At 47.0% G+C, this 14351-nt stretch overlaps 1 protein-coding gene across 1 annotated transcript in view; it reads left to right on the top strand.

The window, feature by feature from the left end:
- Nucleotides 1-757: 757 nt before the first annotated feature.
- The window catches only part of SNRK (SNF related kinase), a gene marked incomplete at its 5' end in the record, with an annotated part of 38479 nt that continues 24885 nt past the window's right edge, over nt 758-14351 (top strand). Inside the window, 2 exons of the mRNA XM_081106524.1 lie at nt 758-847; nt 3924-3973. Of these exons, the coding sequence (XP_080962650.1) occupies nt 758-847; nt 3924-3973 (140 nt within the window). The remainder of the gene's footprint in view (nt 848-3923; nt 3974-14351) is intronic.

The following is a 14351-nucleotide window of genomic DNA, read 5'->3' as shown; positions in this document are numbered from 1 at the left end:
TGCAGGACTCCGGAGCACCACGCTGCCATGTCCAAGGCGGGAGACAGGAGCCCATGCCCGAGCCGAACCGTCCAGGGCCACGGTGAAGGCCGGCCTGTGACTTCCTAAGCGTTCATACTTTCCACGCCCTTCTGCCTTTCCACGCCGTTTCAGGAGGAGGCAGCCTGGCCGAGCCGGGCCTCCCGCTGGCCTTTGAAGCCAGAGCTGCATTCAGATGCTGAGCTTTCTCTCCTTTTGTCTAAATAGCAACAACATTAAAATTCCTTCCTTTTGGGTTCCCAGGGAGAACGAAGTCTAGAGGACAAAAACTGTGTACCTATAGATGGGTGTATATTTAATCTTTTTCTGTCCTTGATTAAACCTGGAGGAAGCTGGGGTGATAAAGTGCGAGCCACCTTCAGCCCCGGGACACAGACTAGTCCCCTCCCTCCGATGTCCCCCGACAGCTCGCGCTGCTTTTCTCGGCCATTATCCCGAGTCCCTGGTGCTTCCTCCTTCGCCGTCCCCGATCCTCCGCGGGCTCCTCGCCGGCCTCCTCACCACCAGCAGCCGCACCGCCAGCCGCACCCCCAGACTCACAGCGGCCGCTACGCTGCCAGGATGCCCTCCTGCCCCGAGCCCCAGGGCCCGCAGGTGCGCCCCGCCCCGCCCCTCCCGAGTCCCCGCCCCTGCGCTCGCGTCACAGTGACGCGGGGCCCGCGCAGGCGCAGCTCGGCTCCGCCCCTCCCCGCTGCCGGCCGCCCGCCTGCTCGGTATTATGATTAGCTCTGGGTGCGGGGAATCGGCGGCCGGGAGGGAGTCTTCGGAGCCGCGGCCGCTGCAGACGGACGCCCGCCTGCGGGCTGAGGTAGGGGGAGCGCAGATCGCGGCCGAGTGCGGCGGCCCTGGGCCGGGGTGCGGGGCGGGCCTCCGCCGCCTGCTCCCGCCGCCGTTGCGGGGCTGGCCGCCCGTGCAGGGGCGCCCGCCGCTGGCGGAAAGTAAGTTGCGCGCTCCGCGCTCCCCGCGCCGGCTGCAGCGCGGGCCCAGGCAGATGCGGGGCCCGGGCTGCGGCGGCCCCGACCCGGGGCGACGGCGACGCGGCCTGGAGCGAGGCGGCGGCGGGGCCCTGGCGGGAGCCGTCACTGCGGCGACCGGCGGCGGGCGCCCGGAGGCCCTGCCCTTGCGGCCGCGGCGGGATTGCGGCACCTCGGGAGGCGCCCGCATCCCCTCCCCGCCCCGGAGCGGGCCGAGTGCGGCGCCCGCAGGGCCCCGCGCCGCAGCCGGGCTCCCCGCGCCCGGGTTTTCCCATGCAGGGTGTATCCTCCGAATGTGTTTTCCTCTTGCAAACGCATCTGGAAATGTGGCTGCAGCCAGGGGGTTCCTCGGTACCACCGCAGCCTTACAATAGAACGGGGATATTGTTGTCGGTGGAGAAAGGGCAGCGGGGTACGGAAGGAGGAGCGGTGCCGCTCCCGAGGGAGAGCTAGAATTTTTCACGTTGGGAAACCTCCGTTCTTTTCCGTAGTCCTCGCCTGTTGATTTCTTTCTGGACCATTTGACAGAAACCTACTGCCTTTTACTTGGACTTGGGATCCAGGAAAGTGACAGCTTTTTCTCCCCTGGGGGGGAGGGGGGTGTTTCTGAAGCTGTGCTAGTCCTGACAATTGGACCAGATACAATCTAATAGCTTCCTAGGGGACTTGGTTTCAAGTCCAGTATTTGGGGGACTTTACCAGTAGGGTTCTTAAATCTGTGGATGTCTGGATATGGGACCTGTCAAACTGTCAAGGTCCCCCCCCCCCCCCATTTAATTGAGTGCATTCTCAGAGTCTTAAGAACCCATGTTAAAGCTGACTTAATGCCTTTCTCGTTTTATGGTGAAAGGTGAAGCATGGCTTGCAAGTGATGGCACCCCAAATGCTGGCCATCCTATTGGATTTCCACCAAATTCCAATCGAGCATCAGATTCCTCCGTTTGGGTTCGTTATACAGAGTTGGGATACTATTCCCAAGTCAGTCTAATTTATCAGCATGTGTATCAGTGCACTTTAAAGGCAAGCCTGGGGTTGTCAAGGCTTATGTAACCACTCTGTTAATTTATAATCTTGTTACATTGCTTTCCAGATTTATAAAATCATTCCCTTCAGGAAATCTGTCTTCAACGTCTGCTTAAATATTTCTCTTGGAATTGGGTTCCTGAAGAGGAATGTACTGTACAACTGGTGTTTAAAGCATACTAATTAGACAAGTTCCTTTAAAAAAAAAAAAAAAGCATTGACTCTTTTATCCCACTGTTTAATTTCCCCTAGAAAAACAGACGACATTCCCATTTCACAGAACTAGGAATGAGAGAAGGTACATGACATTCCCAAGGTCATGTGTGGAAGCGGTGTAGTAGCTGAAAATCCAGTGCACGGGGTTAACTTTTCCTAATGCTCCATCTTCCCGGCTTTCCGGGCAGAAACTTGGAGTGCCACCTTTCCCTTTTGCAAACCTATAGTTGTTTCTTTTTTAAGTTTTATGCACAAAAAAATTACTCCCACCCTATTAATTTTTTTTTTTTTTTTACTGTTCTGAATACGATTTCTTGCAGTGAGATCCATTCATATATAGCATATGAGGACTCAGAAGTTATACTGATTTTCATTTTTCCAGAACTGCAATATGGATGGGCCTTTTATGGTTCGAATATAATCCCATAATCCTAAAACGGAGGCTTTTAAATGTCCTTATTAAAATGGAAGGACGTTCACATTGTTCCTCGGCGCAGGAAATACTATTTGTCTGAAGTTTACTGCGGGTGTTTCATATGAAAGTGAAACTGAATAGAAAATAAGAGGTGTTTATTTCTGTCGATACCCAGCAGCCATGGGTCTACGCTTTGGTATAAATAAGGCATGATTTCTTCGCTGTAGCAGCTTGTCTGAGCCTAGGAGCTCATTGCACTGCTTAGGAAGAAAAGGGTACAGGTGAACTTTCCACACGGTCAGAATTATAGGAATTAAAAACATAGGTAAGGAACTCCTAAAGACTTGATTTAACTGTACGCCAGCTCTGTTTGGCTTAACAACCGAAAGTCAGAGTTTTAGCCAACATGCTTTTCTAGGGCAACTATTATTGAGAATTTAGGTACTTCCCAGCCTGCACATATGTGCAGGTCAAGTCTTAGAGCCATTTAGGTGGAAATGTTGACTGGATTCTAGCAGTTTTGAATGTAAACTTAACCAATGATCATTTATTCATGGAGCCTTTGTGTGTGTCTATTTCTGGGGCACCGGGTTAGAGGGTAGCAATAGCTTACAGGCTGTCGGGGACACCAAGGTGAACAGTAGGGTCTGGTGAATGCCTGGGTGAGGCTTAGGCAAATCCCTCAGAAGCACAGAGATGGGGGACAAGGAATCTGACTTGGGGAGGCTTCACAGAGGGGGTGATGGCTGAAGTGCTCTTAGAGGACAGGTAGGGTTCTCAGGTGGAGAAAAGGGGAAAGGGCCCTCAGAGCTCAGGGAGGCTGAGAAGTCAAGGCCAAGTGGTGGAGGGAGGACTTGGATCCAAGTGGGTGAAAGGGAGTTGAGGTAGAAACAGTGCAGCTGTTCTTTTTTTTTTAAGAATATGGAAAGGAAGGGGGAGGAGTAGGGCAGTAGCTTTGGGGATGCAGGGGGACGTGCCCGGCTGTTTTGCTATAGTTTGGGAGGAGCTGTGTGAAATGCCTGGGACGCGGTGAACACCGGGTGAACGCTGGAGGTGTACTGTCTGCACCAGTGACCTGAAGCCACATTATCCACCCTCTGGGCTCCCTCCTCATCAGTTTTCTGTACATGTGTTTGGGGTAGAGGCCTTCTATGCCATGGGAAACCATTTTCTGCTGGTGGTATGGGAGGAGTGCACCGAAAGAGGATGTCTGCCTTATTGTTCCTCAACATGTATTTCTCTGCTGTCACTTCCAGAGCCTCCTGAGATTCTGCTTTGGCACCTCCAGCATTTGGCCTCTGCTCAGGTAGGCTCTTCCACAACAAGTCAGGCCTCATCCCTTCTCCTTCCTGTGTCCTGGCCCCCAGACTGCCGCTCTGAGGCTCCTCGGTAGCTATTTCAAAGTCAGAGGCCATTGTCTGCCCATGTGCTGTGATGGCTTAAGTTCTGGAGTGTCTCCAGCCTCAGGCAAGATTGGGTGTGTTTGTCTCTCTAAAGGCGGACTCCTACAGCCACCCCTTGGCCGGAAAGGTGACGCAGGTTATGAAATCCCTGCTCCAGAGTGCAGGCTACAGGACGTGCGCTGGTCCAGTCCTAGCCTCAGTGCCCCTCCGTTCACAGAATTATCTTCCTCACAACCAAAAGAGGGTCAGTTCCTTGAAGGCAGACACCTTTGATTCCTACGTGCCCAGACCAGAGTCATGCCTTGGGCATAGCCAGTGTCCCCGGGAAGAAAGCCCACGAAGAAGCTTGAAAAAAATCTAAACTTCTGTTTGTGGGTTTTTGTCAGCCGGGTCATAGAAACCGTCCCGTTTTACTGCAGCCGGGTTGGATCTAAATTGTTTCACAGTCATAGAACTTGAGGTCCAGAAGCCCGTCTTCTACTCGGTACTAACACGTAGTAGACGCTCAGGAAATGGTACCTTCCTTCCCGTGTTCCCGGTCGAGTGAATGGTCCCCCTGCTACCACTCTCCACCCGACTCCTCCTCGATTCCCTCTGATCTGTCCCTGAGCGTTGAGTTCTTAGACTCTGCTTCCAAAATGTGTCTCCTCCGTCACCTCCTCCTCCTCCTCGCTGCCCGGATGCTGGCAGCCCTCAGCGTTAAGTCTTCGTTTACCTGGAGACATTTTCAGTGTCTCTTTCCCTGTCTCCCGGCTCTACGCTGATCTCCACTTTGCTGCCAGAGTGGTTTGTTGAGCTGTCCTCTCTGACTGCTGTGCCCCGCTCAGGACTCCTCTTTGGCTTCTCAGTGCCAGCTTTCATTTGTTCACTTCAGAAAATGTGATCCGTGGATTTTGGGTCGATGATCTACTCAGCAGGCTCTGGGATACAGAACTGAATAAAACAGGCATGGTCCTTACCGGGACTGAGCCTACCATTTATTCTAGTGGGGAACACAGATTATTTATCGCATAATCACACAGTTACATAACCACGGCTGTGATAAGGGCTGTGATGAAAAAGGACGTGGTGCTGCGAGAGCGCCGGGGTGTGGGAGAGAGTGGTGGTCAGGAAGGTGACCTTTAAGCACAGGCAGAGCTAGCCAGCCCTGAGGAATATCAACTGACTTGCCAGGCCGGTGGGTATCTGCCCCGTGCCTCCCTGTCCGACCTCGTCTCCTGTGCCCCGCATGTGTGTTTGTCCCAGACACACCCAGCTCTCTCAGGTCTCTGCTGGAAGGCCTCTTTCCCACCAAAACCATGTTCAGCTCTTAGTTCAAACTCAGAAAAAGCAATTTCTCTGAGCTCCTTCCTGTGAACTCCAGATTGGAAACACCTTGGGAACCTCCTCGCTGTCCAGCGGAGGTGTGTGGGGGCAGTTGGTTGGGCCTGTTAAGAGTGAGGATACTGATATCAAAACAAGATGGGGAGCTGAGTGTGCAGCCCCTCCGTACTGGGCCCTCCTGGGAGGAAGGCCGGTTCTGGAAAGGTGTGCAAAGATGTGTGATTTTGATCACACTCACACCTTGCTCATATGTATTATTGCACGTAGCTTTTAGTCACTGCCCAGAGCGGCCAGTATCTCTGTTTTATAAAGACACACCTGTTTGAGGTGTTGGGTCATGTGTTGGGCTGCAGATCCTGTGGTACTGGTCCCACTGCGCTGTGATGTTGCCCCTTATCTTTGCTGAATAAATGAATTTTGATCATTTTTAAAGTGTACCTTTAAAAATGCGCTTAATTAATATTCAGCCACGTTGGTCCTTCCATATTAGAGATTATATTTTACATAACGTAAGTTTTACTGTATAATTTATCTAGGTAAAGTTCATTTTATTTATTATTTTTTTCAATTACAGTGGACATACAATATTATATTAGTTTCAGCTCTCCAAAATAGTGATCATACGTTATTACAAAGTGATCACCCCAGTAAGTCTGGTATCTACCCGACACCATACACAGTTATTACAATATCATTGGCTATATTCCCCGTGCTGGACTTTACATCCCTGTGAGGTAAAGTTCACTTTAGAGTTAGAACAATTATGTAGCAGAGCGTAATGTTTTCGTGGCTCTCTTTTTGAAATAGTTTAAACATTGTGTAGCCATTTTTATTCATTTGTTTTTTACTTGGACCAAAGCAGAGTGGTTGAACTTTAAAGTTTGACTTTCTGTTTTACCTCATTTTCTACAGGTCAGACAGTTCTCTCCTTATTGGCATAAAGCCTTATGAGTAAGTACGGCTGGAGAAGTGTGGAGTGAGGATATTCAGGCTGCTGTTTTAGGGCTTGATTCTATCCTTTGCCCTCCTATTTTGTGAGTATTTGCTAATGTTGCAAAGGAAAATCCTTTTTTAGAAACAAATGGAGGAAATGTAATTTGCAAAGTCCATTAAAGTGGCAGTTTTGGAAAGGATGAAGTTTTTAAGTAGAAAACAGAACCTCCCCAAGTTTCCCATTCATTTTGAGCAGGTGAGATTTCATGATGGTTGCCTAAATGGTGAACCATTAGGTATTTTTCAGGATCATCCTTCTTAGCCCTGATGAACTTACCTCCCTTGTACCTCAAGTCATAACCTCTCCCCAACTGGTGTTCTTTGCAGAGTCAGCGAGTGGTCTGCTATCCGCCTGTTTCCCCCACTTTTAGGAAAGGTGTCTATGACTTCCGTGGGAGGGCAAGCCGTGGTCTGTGGGCTGCCCCTGTCCACGAGGTCCTGCCTTTTGTATCCTCTGCACTTCCTGTGACATAGCTCCCCTCGGCTAACTTGTATAAGTATTTATTTATTTTTATACATAGATAACTTCTTTGTAAGAGTCTAAAGGACTGTGTTGTGTCTTACAGAATTAGGGCTCAAATATTTTTTTCTGATGAAAATAGACTCAGTGTACCTGTTGCTTCCTCAGCCTGCAGGAATTGCATACCTTATTCCTTCCTCGAGGGAAGCAAGCTATTTCATTGAATGTCTTGTTTATTAACATGACATAAATAGGGTTTAGACAATGTATTTTCAGGGAAATTGGTTTATCTCACAGATCTCAATGGAAAAGTAAATTGTGTACAGAAAGTAAAAAATTTAATAACCTCCACCTTTACTAGGTTATAAAAGCAGTACACATTCACTGCCAAAAACTTAAAATGCATACTAGTAAAGAGAAAAAAATTATATAATCTTATCAATTTAGTAATTTGGTATTGTTAACATAAAAGCATGTACAAATTGTATGCTTTTTCAAAAAAAATTGGGATCCGTTGCCATGAAATTTGGCATGTGAGTTTTTTTCCTTACTATTTTATTGTGAGGATTTCTCCACGAGATTAAATAGCCTCAAAAAACGGCAGCATAGTGTTAATGTTAGGTGTACTGTAATTTAACATTTTCTTATTGTAGACCTTTAGGTTATTTGTGATTATTTTGTAAATATAACTGAACATTGTTGAATGTAAATATTTGTCCTTGTCTTCATTTCATTAAGACATAAATCTCAAAGTAAGATTTTAAAATTAAGTGTATGCATCATTTTAAGGTTCTCATACATGTATTGCCAAATTGCTTTTCAGAAAGGTAATTTGCAGTCCCACAGTGTGAGGGAGTCCCCAGATGATTCTGTCTTTCAGTCAGTCAGTGAAATGTTCGGTATTTATGGATTGGTTTATTTTTTTCTGTTTCAACCATCTTTTTTGACCATATGTGTGTGTTTTTTAAGATAGTTTATTGATTTTTAGAGATAGAGAAAGGGAAAGGGGGGGGGGGGACATCAATGTGAGAATGCACCATCAATTGGCTGCTTCCTGTATGCCCCCTACTGGGGATAGAGCCCACAACCCAGGCATGTGCCCTTGACTGGGAATCAAACAGGCAACCTCTTTGTTCATGGGACAACTTCCAGCCAACTGAGCCACACCAGCCATGACTGACCATCTATAATAATAAAAGGGTAATATGCAAATCGACCGAACAGCGGAACGACAGTCCAGATGACCTTCTGACGACCTTCTGGACAAAGCCGGGCTGCGAGGGCTGAGCCCCTTGCACGAATTTTGTGCATTGGGCCTCTAGTATCTTAATAACCATCTTTGTCACAGTATCAGTGGGGTGGGGGTGAGGGGTCTTGGATCGGGGGGAATGGGTAGGCAGTTAAATGGGTTCTGACAGTGTTAATAAAAGCTTTGGAAGAGAGGTTTGATTACGTTTTTAAAGTCTCCATAACTTCCAACTTATTTTCCTGGCAGAGAAGTAACTGTGGGTTGACTTTATTTATTTTGGAGTAATTTCTACACACCAGCTTTTGCTTAAGTCATTATTTATTATGTGAGCGCTTTCTACCTGGGCTGTCACCATAATTTGTAAAGTCTCACTTACCCTTTGGTGTAGACATAGTGACATGCTTAGCATTTTTCATCAATTAACGAGAGGCACTACCTTTTAGGAATTTGAACTTGTTACCTGTGCTACTGGCCCAGGTTTTATGGTGTGGTTGTTAATCCCTTTATCTCTACAAACACCCAGTACTACTCTCCATCAGTTAATAGATGTCTGGTTCCTGAATACATTGATTCCTTGACCTGAAGCTATCTTGGACTATAGCTTGTTTTACTTAGAGGAAACAAAGATGACTTAACTCAGTACTTCAAGGGATCGATCCACATTGGCAACCCCATCACTGACTTGCAGTACTGGGGGCAGGCTTTTCAGCCTGGCGTTCCTGGTCACCTCAGTGACCCCTGAGTCCATTAAAATTGACATTTGGAGGTACTAGTTTTGCCTGGTAGGACATTTTTCATAGTAAATAATTGACTTTAACATTTAATTTGTAGTTCCCATCTTAATGCTATCCAGTGGCTGCAGACTGACACTACCTGATCACCATATAGTAATGATTGTCCAATCCAGTGGAAACCTCTGGATTCTTCCATAACCTTGGAGCTGCTGCTTCATCTTTGATTTCTAGCTTATACTGACAACTGCCAGGGGGAGGAGTGCTATTCCAGAAATGTGGGCTATTGTGTTTTTGGTTTAAAAATAAACAAAAAAAACATATATATATATATATATATATTATTTTTTCACAGAGAGGAAGGGAGAGGGATAGAGAGTTAGAAACATCAATGAGAGAGAAACATTGATCAGCTACCTCCTGCACATCTCCTACTGGGGATGTGCCCGCAACCAAGGTACATGCCCTTGGCCGGAATCGAACCTGGGACCTTTCAGTCCGCAGGCCAACACTATCCACTGAGCAAAACCAGCTAGGGAATGTGGGCTATTGTTTACTTGGGATGACGAGATCATCAGGGTTGTGTTTCTTTTGCTTGACCTGGACGTTGTTGATGTTTCCTAGGATTTCGTCTAGTGTCTTCCTTTCGGCCTGTGCCATTTCTCTTCGAGCCATCTTTGAAAGTTCGGCGGCAAGGTCAGGGGGCTAATACTCACTGAGGGAATGCTAGTTCCCTCAAGTTGGCTCTTCTATAAACATACAGTTTTGTCTGATATTTCCCCTGAGTAAGAATTACAGTTTTCAGTTTTTATATTTGAGGAAGATATCAGATAATTTCCATGTGTAAGAAGCTTAAGTCCAATTTTAGTGTGGCTTTTCAAAAACTCTTGTAGTTGTTTGTATTAGAGAGCACATTTTTTGTAGTTGTTAATCCTCAGTGGAGGATATTTTTTCATTGATGTTTAGAGAGAGTAGAAGGGAGGGTCAGAGACAGAGAAACATTGATGTGAGAGAGAGACATTGATTGGTTGCTTCCTGTATGCGCCCTGACCTGGGCTGGGTATCAAGCCTGCAACCAAGGTACATGCCCTTGACCAGAATCAAACTTGTGACCTTCAGTCTGCAGGCTCACACTCTAACCACTAAGCCAAATCGGCTAGGTTGAGGGCACATATTTTTTTTAAAAAGCATGTCATTTGTTTGGGAGGTTTTTGTACGTTTGAATATTGGCAGTCTGATTTTGTGGGGAAATTTATACTATCCCAAACAAAACAGAGAGAGGTTATAAAGTGGCCTAGTTTTTGCACATGGCCTTTTTGTTCAACTCCTCTCCTGTCTCGTGCCATGGCTTGGTTCCGAGTTACCCAGGCAGAGCCACCTCGGTTCACTGGGCCATTCTGCCCTCACCTCTCCCGGGGGAGGAGTGAGTAGCTGACATTGTTTGATATACAGACCACGCTGCAGTGGTGGTGATGTCAGTGACAAGCTGAAAGAGAATTTTGACAAGAATAACAGGGTGACTTCCAAAATGACAGGAGGTTTAACAGAGGCTGGTTTTACAACTGTTTTCAGCAGCTTGCAAAATGTGTATGGGGCCACCCACACTTCCTTCCTCTTCTCCAGCCACGCCCGCCCGCACACAGCTTGCTTCTCTCCTCGGTGGGCGAACATCAGCATATTCTTGCAACACACACTAGTACTTCCACAGATACTGTGAACACTCTCGAGTACTTGGCCTGTCTCATTTAGGTCCAGCCTGGTTTCATGCATGTGTGAGCATTTGCCAGATTAGACTTAGTGGTTTTCCTACTTTAAAAGATGCCATCTTAGCTAGGTAACATTATAAATATTGATTTAGAATAACTTGGTGCATGGGAACATGTTCATCATATAGAAGGAAATCCAACTCTTTGTATATGGCATCTTAGTGTTGTAAAGAGGCATAGGTTTAAAGGATATGTACTCAAATCCAAAGGGAGGTCATTCTAAGTGAGGTTATGGGTGGAGTTTCTACCGCTATTGTGCTTTTCTGCATTTTCCAAATTGTATAAAGTGAACTTGTATTATTTTGTGAGGAGAAATACTTAAAAATGGATACAGCTCCCCCTCTGGGTCCCTGTGCTCACGCTCGAGGGTATTCCATTTTATTTAAAAAACTAGAGGCCCGTTGCATGAAGATTCACGCAATAGGCCTTCCTTCCCCTGGCTGCCAGCACTGGGACCCAGGCCTTTGGTCCGGCCTCAGCAGCGAGGCTTGGCTTCTCCGCTCCGGCCGCAGCGAGGCTTGGCTTCTCCGCTCCGGCCGCAGCGAGGCTTGGCTTCTCCGCTCCGGCCGCAGCGAGGCTTGGCTTCTCAAGCAGAGAAGCCAAGCCTCTTCAGTCTTCAGTCGTCCTCAGTCTTCACTCCATGCCTGCATATGCAAATTAACTGCCATCTTTGTTGGGTTAATTTGCATACTCATCCTGATTGGCTGGTGGACATAGCGGAGTGACACCAATTTGTATGTTTCTCTTTTATTAGTGTAGATTTTGTCTGAACGTATATTAGACATAGAAAATAATTTGGAAGTCTGTTTACCAAAACATTAACAGATTATATGCTGAGATATTTCTTCCATACATGAAACAAAATTACTAAAAGGAAAATGATAGGGCAGGAGAAAAAGCAGGAAACAGCTTATAAATTTAAGAACAGTATGGTCACACCTTTGTAAAACAAAAAAAGTTGCATATGAATCTTTGCAGAAAGACCTCCAAGATATTAATAGTGCTGGTCTTCAGTGGTAGGACTGTGGGTACCTCTTTATTTCCTGATTTCTAGTCTATATTTTTTGAGACTTTTCTGTAAGAAAGTTTTACTTTGATGGGAAAAAATGTAAAGAAATAGTCCTTTTTTGAAGGATAGATTTGATAGAAAGTCATCTTAGTATCAATTTAAAAGCAAGTACTTAGAATCTGTGTGATGTTTTATTGAAAAATCATCAGACTTTGATGCTCAACTAGAGACATTATTTCCTTTATCAATCTTACAGCACCCATTTTCAATTTCATACATGTTAGGAAAATGAACAGCAGGGTTTTTATGAAAGCCACAGAGATAATAGCTCAGTAAATTCATTCTCTTGAAGTAGAGGGGTGCGCCCGGCCAGCTCAGCCAAGGGTTCGGTGAGCCTGAAGGGGGGGCGGCGAAGGATGTAGAAAAGACAGACAAAGAGAATAAGCTGGGTCTAGTTGGATCTCCTGTGCCTGGCAAAGGCCACAGAGAAGACCCAGACAGCAAGCTGAGCCTTTATTTTATAGTCAGAGGTGAACAAGGTAGTGGTCGCCATAGTTACAGTGTTCTTGTGAGTTTCACTTGTTTTGGTAGCACTTGCTGCATCTCCCTCAGCCCATTAGCTACCCAGATAAGATCTAGGGAGGTCATAAGGTCAAGTCTAATTATTCCAAGAGGGCTGTGCCCTCTAAGCTGGGATGTCGGAAGCCGGTCCATCCTTGCTGCTTGACACAGTCGCTGCAGGGAAGAAACATCTGCACAGCATATGTTTCAAGGGACCTGGCGTATATGGCATACTGTTCTTGATATGTTTGCTCCCCTTCTTAGCGCTATGTGTTTTAACCAGGGTCACCTCTCTGAGAAAAGTTGTTTCCCCAGGTGGGAATTTTTCCCTGGAGTTAGGGATTAACAGGACTAAGGAAGGGAATAAATCAGTAAAACCCCTTAACTAAGTGCCAGGTGGGTAGTTAATCACTGTAACTACGAACAATCACGCTTAAGCTACATAATCTTTACTTAGGATAATCTCCTTCAGTTACTTCCTTGTAGTTTAACAGAACAGTAGAGTAGTGACCTTGGGATGGAGATAACAAATGCCCTAACCTTTAGAATAGAATGGATAGGATTAAAATCAAATGGTATAGATCAGGGGTGGGCAAACTTTTTGACTCGAGGGCCACAATGGGTTCTTAAACTGGACCGGAGGGCCGGAACAAAAGCATGGATGGAGTGTTTGTGTAAACGAATATAAATTCAAAGTAAACATCATTACATAAAAGGGTACAGTCAGTTTTATTCATTTCAAACGGGCTGGATCCGGCCCGCGGGCCGTAGTTTGCCCACGGCTGGTATAGATACAGATGTAACAGGAGAATAAAAACAGAACCTAGCTGGAGACCCTGACTAGAGAACCTGGCTAGGCTGCTGATCAACTGAACGCTGTCTCCGTGTCATTTCTTCTTTGCTGACTCCGTCCACACCTTTGGGAACCCCTGGACCTGCTGGGGTTGGACCCCAACACTGGGACTTGTTTGTGGCTTTGCCAACAGGTCAGTCCGAGGCTTAATCCTATAGCCGCTCCCTACAGAAGGGAAGACTGAAAGAGTGTCTAATTGGGTGAGAGGGAATGCACTCATCAGAGCAGCAGTGGTGGTGGAGGTAGCTAGTGCTTCATGCATGCTTGCTCTACGCTAGCCTTTATACTAAACACTTTCCCCACATTAATTCAGTTAACCTCACCACAACCCATGAGGTTCTGTTTTCACACTAGTTTCTAATGAGGAAACTCATCACTCATAGAGATCAGGGTTTGCTGAGGTCCCGTGGCTAGTGATTGGTGAGCTGGGATTCCAGTCCAGCCGTTGGCCTTCAGAACCAGTGCCACCCACACTACCTTGCCATAGAGACTGTGGATGAAAGAGAGAAGCAGGCACAGGTGAAGGGAGAAGCTACTGTTCCCCAGTTGGAGCTGAAGGACCCGGTGCATCCCAGGGATCACCTGGCATTAGATGCAGGCCTGTGCCCTTGACTTTGCTGGCCCCGTTTTGTGCTATAGAACTGTCTCCTCTCTCCATGCCCTCATTCCCAGCAACACACTTGTTTTCACACCCACCTTTCCTTCTTCTTTCACCTTTCCTGCCTGCTTTGCCCCAAGCTCATGTGAGCTTGAATTCATGGTTATGGACACTCACCGTAGTGTATTGCATAAATTGCCTTTGGCCTAGTATTATGACTGCCTAGGCCTCTCAGTTATTTGTGTGATATTTAGTGTCCTGGAAAGGCCTGCAAGGCTTCCTCTAGTCAGTCCCCTCACTGTGCCATGGACGTCGATGTCAGTGAGCTGCTCACATTCTCTGTGTCCATAGTGATAGTTTCTTCTCTGCTATCAAGTAGAAAGCCTCTAGTGCAAAGGTGTTTGGTGTGTTCCCTGGTGGTGGCATTGCCATGGATTTCTGCTGGCCTCCTGGAGGACGGGGGACGGGGGGGGGGGGGGGGGGGGCGGGGAAGGTTGCCTCCTGAGCTACTGGAGTGTTTCCTGAGCCTGGAGTGGCTTCTGCAGGCAGGTTGGGCTTGGGAGCCAGGCTGAGTGGGTTGGAGCCCTGGACTGCTTGCTGCTTAGTGGGCACCTTGAGCCTCACTGTGCCTACCCTGCAAGGTTTTGGGCAAGGAGTCTGTGACGTACGGATTTGGTGCCTGCTGTCAGGAGGCATTTAGAAAATGGCCAGTTTAGTGTTGTTCAGTATTATCATTTC

The sequence above is a fragment of the Myotis nattereri genome (genome assembly GCF_964212035.1).
Source record: "Myotis nattereri genome assembly, chromosome: 14".
Lineage (NCBI taxonomy): Eukaryota > Metazoa > Chordata > Mammalia > Chiroptera > Vespertilionidae > Myotis > Myotis nattereri.
Note: the sequence above shows the minus strand (reverse complement) of the source record. Positions and strands in the feature narration are given on the sequence as shown.